This window comes from Dipodomys ordii, unplaced genomic scaffold, assembly GCF_000151885.1.
Source record: "Dipodomys ordii isolate 6190 unplaced genomic scaffold, Dord_2.0 Scaffold11, whole genome shotgun sequence".
Taxonomy (NCBI): domain Eukaryota; kingdom Metazoa; phylum Chordata; class Mammalia; order Rodentia; family Heteromyidae; genus Dipodomys; species Dipodomys ordii.
Genome location: NW_012267227.1, coordinates 14,689,941 through 14,697,363, shown reverse-complemented (window position 1 = coordinate 14,697,363; position 7,423 = coordinate 14,689,941). Strand labels below are relative to the sequence as shown.

General features: G+C 38.5%; 1 protein-coding gene across 1 annotated transcript in view; it reads right to left on the bottom strand.

The window, feature by feature from the left end:
• Positions 1–1,783: 1,783 nt before the first annotated feature.
• The window catches only part of Gatm (glycine amidinotransferase (L-arginine:glycine amidinotransferase)), an 18,229-nt gene continuing 12,589 nt past the window's right edge, over positions 1,784–7,423 (bottom strand). Inside the window, exons 5-8 of the mRNA XM_013009969.1 lie at positions 7,043–7,055; positions 6,313–6,376; positions 4,721–4,837; positions 1,784–2,842 (exon numbers count right to left, since the gene is read on the bottom strand). Coding sequence (XP_012865423.1) covers positions 2,730–2,842; positions 4,721–4,837; positions 6,313–6,376; positions 7,043–7,055 — 307 coding nt within the window. The 3' untranslated portion in view covers positions 1,784–2,729. The remainder of the gene's footprint in view (positions 2,843–4,720; positions 4,838–6,312; positions 6,377–7,042; positions 7,056–7,423) is intronic.

The following is a 7,423-nucleotide window of genomic DNA, read 5'->3' as shown; positions in this document are numbered from 1 at the left end:
TCCACAGCTACTGCTCAGTGGTGACCTCTGGATCTTTGAACTAAAAAAGTGCCAAACATTTCTCTCAATTCACAGCTCTGCTATTGGATGTTTATGAGATAGTCCCCATAACCCCAGGACATAACTGTAGTGGGTGGTATCAGAAAAATGTTTACCTTGGAGGGCAATCCCCAAAGAAACTCAGTTCTAAAGTATAAATGTTACATACAGGAGCATATTACTGGGAGTTTCCATGGGGGAAGTTCATTGTATTAATAAACAAGTCGATCCTTTGATCTTTTGTGTATGGATCCTCTCCAGGGTGATTTACCTGCTATAGTTGTTGATGGCTCCTCATTTCCACCAATTCCCCAAGGATGCTTTTAATCAGTTCAGAATTATGAGAAAGTTCCTGCTAGATTTTTTTTTCTTTTGAGATAGGGTCTTGCTATGCAGCTTACATTGACCTCAAATTCTTCACCTTCCTAGTTCTGAGATTATAGGCATGTAATGGATGATATGACTATCTCTTTGATTAGTACAAATGTATGGATCCTATATGTACATTTTTTTTTGTCAATGGGGCTTGGACTCAGGGCCTGGGTGCTATCCCTGAGCCTCTTTGTGCTTAAGGATAGAGTTCTACCACTTGAGCCACAGTGCTAGTTCTGATTTTTGAGTTGTTACTGGAGATAAGAGTCTCATGAGGATTTTGGCTTTGAACCATGATCTTCAGAACTCAGCCTCCTGAGTAGCTAGGATTACAAGAATGAGCCACCATCACTTGGCTATACATTTTTTAATATAGGATTTTATAAGAAAGTGGTCACTCTCAAATGAAAAGTGATCATGTTATCATTTTTAAAAAGGTCTGACCTGTGGATAAGGGATTGCTTTGGCCAGGCACTGGTGGTTCACACCTGTAATCCTATTGCAGTTCAAAACCAGCCCCAGCAGGAAAGTCCATGAGACTTTTTTTTTTTTTAGTCTGTCGTGGGGCTTGAACTCTGTGCCTGGGTGCTGTCCGTGTGCTCTTCAGCTCAAGGCGAGTGCTCTACCGGTTGAGCCACAGCACCACTTACGGTTTTCTAGAGGTTTATTGGAGATAAGAGTCTCATGGACTTTCCTGCCCAGGGTTGGCTTTGAACCACGATCCTCAGATCTCAGCCTCCCGAGTAACTAGGATTACAGGCGTGAGCCACCTGCGCCCAGCTTCAGGAGACTTTTACCTCCAATAAACCACTAGAAAACCGGAAGTGATGCTGTGGTTCAAACCTGTGAATCTTCAAAGTACACACTTTATGCAGAGTTTTCATGAGTAAAGCTCTCAATAACTCCAGAACTTAGATTTCTTTCACTTTTCTGAGATTCAGGATTAGTCTCAGATAGATATTCAGTTATTTTTTAAATTTTAATAAACGAAAGTCTGACTTTGTTAAATAAACATTTCTTTCCTTTTTTTTTTCCTGCCAGTCCTGGGGCTTGGACGCAGGGCCTAGACACTGTCCCTGAGCTTCTTTTGCTCAAGGCTAGCACTCTACAACTTGAGCTACAGCATCACTTCCGGCTTTTTCCGTTTATGTGGTACCCAGGAATCAAACCCAGGACTTCATGAATGCTAGGCAAGCACTCTTCCACTAAGCCACATTCCCAGTCCTAAACAAACATTTCTGAATACAAATGTTAGTTCCAAATTTGGGATGAATATTCTTGATTATTTCAGAGAATTAGAATTCTGTCATAAGAGCTACATTCTGCAATTTACTTATACTAGAATAATTAGACTGATGTCAAGGAACTGTAATAAAATCCAATCTGAAGCACAAAAGTTTATTAGAATAAAAATACATGTATAGTATCCAACATTAAAATTACTTCACATTGCATATAGGTTTTTTTTTACCACCATTAGCTTTAAAAATGCTTTTAAATCTATGCTTTAAATAATTTGCACATATGTAAACAGATCTTAGATTGCTAAAGATGCAATGTACCTATTAGATATTGAGCATTAAAATTCAGGGGTGGGAATTGATAGCTATCTCCTAGTATACTAAATAGTTGTGAAAAATTTTGGAAAGAGGAAAAGATCAAGATAAAAATACTTCACTTGAAATGAGGTAAGTTGTATGACATGGGTTTTAGTAACACATATCATAACTGCTGAGATGAGAATGTTAATATTCATGGAAAATCCACTTTAATGTTTGCATAGTCTAGGTTATTGTTTTAAAAACAAAAAATTAAGAACTTCCCAAATTCTTCTTCAGAAAAAGAGAGTTGTTTGGCTCTATTTAGGATCTGTACCTTTCCAAGTCTTTCTCTCATTTAGAAAAAAAAGAAGTCATACAAACATTCATGAGTCTATCAAAAAGGAAAAAAAGATTAAGATTAGGACCAACATTTCAAGCTGCCTTTTGGAAAGAAAATTAAAAAAAACAGAGGTAGATGGTTAAATATTAGTGGCCAAGTTATCCAAGTGACTAATTTTTGTCTTGGTACACATTTGCCCAATTTTTATACTTGAAGACAAGTAGTAACTAACTTTAGAAGAAAGGAAAACTTAGTAGAAGTTATTTTCCTTATGTCAAAGAAAAGTAATAAAAGTAAACCAGGCTTGAGACCCCTGTTAAGGATATGATTGTTTAAAGCACTACAATTCATGCAGTTTTTAAAGCGGGAGAATGAACCTTGCCCCTAAGCTTCTTCAGGTGTTTCTAAGGCCATGTCTCAAGCCCCACCAGGCCTACTCAGTCAAAGTAGGACTGAAGGGCACCTCGGCGGCGGACATCGCAGGTCCAGCAATGGAAGCCTCCTCCCAGGGAATTGGCATTACGAATGTTAACCTTAATGGTACTGATGCCTGGATAGAAAGAGAGACAAGATCAGTTAGGTAGACTAACATACAGTTTCTCTCCCAAAGAGAATAAGCCTGAAGATTTGATGGAATCCTGTAGTTAGCCTGTAGTTCTAACCTTTCAAGATAGCTCAACCCCAGTATGTTTAGCTTTCTTCCTCTTTTTTTCAACAGTTCCATTTTCATTTAATCTATCTCACTGCTAATGTAAAATCTTCACATGAAAGTTAACAGAGACCCTAAAATTTTGTTCTACTGACTATTCACAAGCCAACAGACTAGATAAGTAGATTTGCCCACCACACATTAAAAAATAATCAAGCACTAAAATTTCAAGATACTTGTTTTAAGTGGCACTGTGGCTCAAGTGGTAGAGTGCTATCTTTGAGCTGAAAAGCACCCAGGCCTAGAATTCAAGACCGACGACCAAAAAAAATTATAATCCTAAGATCTTGTTTTACAATTAGATTTTGTCAAAAAATTTCTACTTTTATCCTGTTAATTTAGTAGGGAAAGTATAATTTAGCCAACTTGAACATTGGCTTTACATAGTAACATCTAAGGAGATTTTTATCTGATACAGATTAACTTTGCCAGGACATCTTAAGGAAACAATGGACCAAAATCGGTAGGTTAGTATCAAAGCTGGTTACATGTATCAAAGCTAGTTGGAGAACTAGTTTAATCTGGTACCATTTATAACAATAAGTCTAGAATGTACAGGTCTATTTAACTAGCAGTACTTAGGGAAAGAGTCAATTGTATTAGTTACAGTAGTACTTTAAAAAGATGATGTCTGTCTGCATTGTTCTGTCTAGTTGTACTCTCATAAGCCTTTTAATACATGCATTTACTTTTATGTCTTAATAATTTCTTATTTGAGGAAGGACTCACCAATGTATATGCAAAGAAATAATTCCATAGATGGACCAGGCAACTAGTAGTCATAGAAAACTGATAAACTTATCACTAAGGGAGAATTCCAGTGGCTTCAGATATAGATCCAACTTTTTTTTTGTGCCAGGTCTGGGGCTTAAACTCAGGACCTGGGTACTGTCCCTGAGCTTTTGTGATCAAGGATAGCTCTCTACCACTTCAGCCAGAGCTTCACTTCCAGCTTAATTGGTGCTTAATTGGAGATGAAAGTCTCACAGAGTTTCCTGCCCAGTCTAGCTTTGAACCAGGATCTTCAGATCTCAGCCTGATGAGTAGCTAGGATTATAGGTGTGAGCCGTCAGTGCCTGACAAGCTTCAACTTCTTCTTTTTTTAAAATTTGTTATTATAAAGGTGAGGTGCAGAGGGATTACAGTTACATAAGTCAGATAATGAGTACTTTTTTTTTTGTTGGTAGGTTGTGGGGCTTGAACTCTGGGTCTGGATGCTGTCCCTGAGCTCTTTAGCTCAAGGCTAGTGCTCTACCACTTGAGCCACAGCCCCACTTCGGTGGTGGTCAATTGGAAATAGGAGTCTCACAGACTTTCCTGCCTGGGCTGGTTTTAAACTGCAGTCCTCAGATCTCAGCCTCCTGAGTAGCTAGGATTCCAGGCATGAGCCACCAGCACCTGGCCATGAGTATGTTGCTTTTTGGACCATGTCACCCCTTCCCTTGGTTTTTTCCAGATTTTCCCTCCCATCTCCACCCATGACATGTACGGTTCATTTTCATTATAGTGTCTAGTGAATACCACTGCTGTTGTCCCCCCAAGCTCTAACTTCTTGTTGAAAACAAAGTCAAAATACTAGCCACTTACAAAGTATTAGTTAAGTACCTCTAAGCGGAATAGAAATTAAATTTGATAAACCATACATGTGACTTTCAATTTCAGTTTCTCCGATCTTATTCAACACTCACATTTGACAAAAGCTCCATTTATTCTACATACCCAGCTTCTCAAACATCTTTTGGATTGGGACTTCATTGGCATCCACCATAACACGTTTTTCATCTAACATTAAGACATTCATGGAAAGCCATTTGGATGACATCCAGAGTGGGTGATCTGAAAATAGCAACAACTGTTCAAACACGTCCAGTGCCAATTTTGCTTAGAGCCAATAATTTATAGGTGAAAGATATTAAAGCTTAATTCTTTCCCTGGTGCACTTCCTTTGTGAAAAACTTCATTCATTCATTTATCAACTCTGTGTAGCCTAGGATCTTTTATTCATTTATTTATCAACTCTTTGTCACCTAGGCTGGACGTGAACTCTCTATCCTCCTGCCTCAGCCAATAAAGTGCTGGGATTACAGACCACACCCATTTTTCCTTCCTTCCTCCATCCTTCTCTTCCTCCCTCCATCCCTTTCTTCCTTCCTCTTCCTTTCCTTCCTTTTCTTTTCTTTTTTTTTTGTACTGGAGATTAGACCTTAGGACTTGAGCATGTTAGACAAGTGCTCTATTGCTGGGTTACATTCCCAACCCTGAAAAGTTATTTTAATCTTAAAACTATTTTTTGGTGAATGTTAGGAATCAATCCACACTCATGGCACAATTTGAGTTCATCCTATTTTCTTTGAAAAAGATCCTATATTGCTTTATGTGATGTTGCTTCATTCTGTCTTCTCACTTTTATTTTTTATTTTTCTATTTTTTTGGGTCCGGTCGTGGGGCCTGAACTCTGGGCCTGGGCGCTGTCCCTCAGCTCTTCAGCTCAAGGCTAGCACTCTACCACTTGAGCCACAGCACCACTTCGGGCTTTTTTTTTTTCTGCTTATGTGGTGCTGAAGAATCAAACTCAAGGCCTCAAGCATGCAAGGCGAGTGCTCTACCACTGAGCCACCTTCCCAGCCCTCACTTCTATTTTCTATGGCAGGAAACATTGCAAACACAAGACCCAGCCTTATTCTCATATTCACAGCCACCACTTTACTACATTTTAGGAAAATATAGTCTTTAAATTATTTTTCTCTCCCTTTCCCTCACTCTCATTATATATATGTATTTAATTTTTAAAATTAAAAAAAAATTTGTTGGTCAGGGAGCTTGAACTCTGGGCCTGGGCACTCTCCCTGAGCTCTTCAGCTCAAGGCTAGTGCTCTACCACTTGAACCACATGTCACTTTCAGTTTTCTAATGGTTAATTGGAGATAAGAGTCTCACAGACTTTCCTGGCTTTGAACCATGATCCTCAGATCTCAGCCTCCTGAGTAGCTAGGATTACAGGTGTGAGCCACTGGCACCCAGCTAAATTCTCCATGTTGCTAAAATTTGGCCAGCTCTACATAGATGAAGGATCCTTGGTCACTGAAGTCTTTACTTTATTATAGTATAAATATAAGCAGAAGGCTTCAGTGGCAGGAAACTCCATGAGACCATCTCCAATAAACCATTCAGAAAACCAGAAGTGGTGCTGTGACTCAAGTGGTAGAGCACTCGCCTTGAGCTGAAGAACTGAGGGATAGCACCCAGGCTCAGAGTTCAAGCCCCATGACCGACTGACAAACAAACAAATAAATAAATATAAGCAGACATACCATCTGGGATGACCGGTATTGGTGGAGTAACTATGGTCCATCCAGCTTTCTTGAAAAGATCAATCTGCAAGACCAAAATAACCCCAAAAGGCTTAAATGTCTACTTCTTATTCTTATTCTTAGTCTCTGATAGCCTTATTTCCCCTCTTTTCTTTTTTTTTTTAAAGACAGAATCTTATCATAATAGCCTAATTAACCTTGATTTCACAATTCTTCTCCCTTAGCCTCCTAGTAACTGGGATTACAGCTGTACATGACCCTGCCCAGAATTCCTGTCATTAATAATACTTTTTGGTAAGGTATCATCTCAACTGCCCACATAGGGAATTTGTTAAATTTGTAATTTGTTAAATATTTGGATGATTTTGTTCAAATATTAGTTTAAAATGTACAGAGAAACTCCATATTAAAATTACAAAGTGCAAGTAATATTAAAGCTTTTCTCTGGTTTCAAAGTTTTAAAATTCCAAAAGTACTTTTCTTAAGAACACCTTTGTTAAAGAAAATGAAAATGTTTCTTAACTAATTATATGAAAACAAAAATATGACTACATCAAATCCATCAACTTCATAGTCATTTTGTGGCTGCAGAAGAAATATAAATGTTAGACATTTGTTTTCAAAGAACCATATTGTCATCAGTTAGCTATAAGTCAGCCATCTCAATGTCCATACCACATAACCCACTTGTATATTAATTAAATATGTTAAAATTTAGTGAATAATAAACTTGGCCACCAGATCTGGAAATAAGGGACAGAAATAAACTGTCACACCATGTAAAAGTCACACCAAATAAAAACTGATATTGCAAATTATATACTCTTTTTTTCCCCTTGCCAATCCTACGGATCCTCAGATCTCAGCCTCCTGAGTAGCTAGGATTACAGCGTGAGCCACTGGCAGCCAGCAGAAATGTGTATTTCTGAGTGAACATCTTAAACATGCCATAAGTGAGATAATGTCTGACCATAATGCTGTTGATTAAGCTGGGCGCTGGTGGCTCACGCCTGTAATCCCAGCTACTCAGGAGGCTGAGATCTGAGGATCACAGTTCAAAGCCAGCCCAGGCAGGAAAGTCTGTGAGACTCTTATCTCCAATAAACCACTA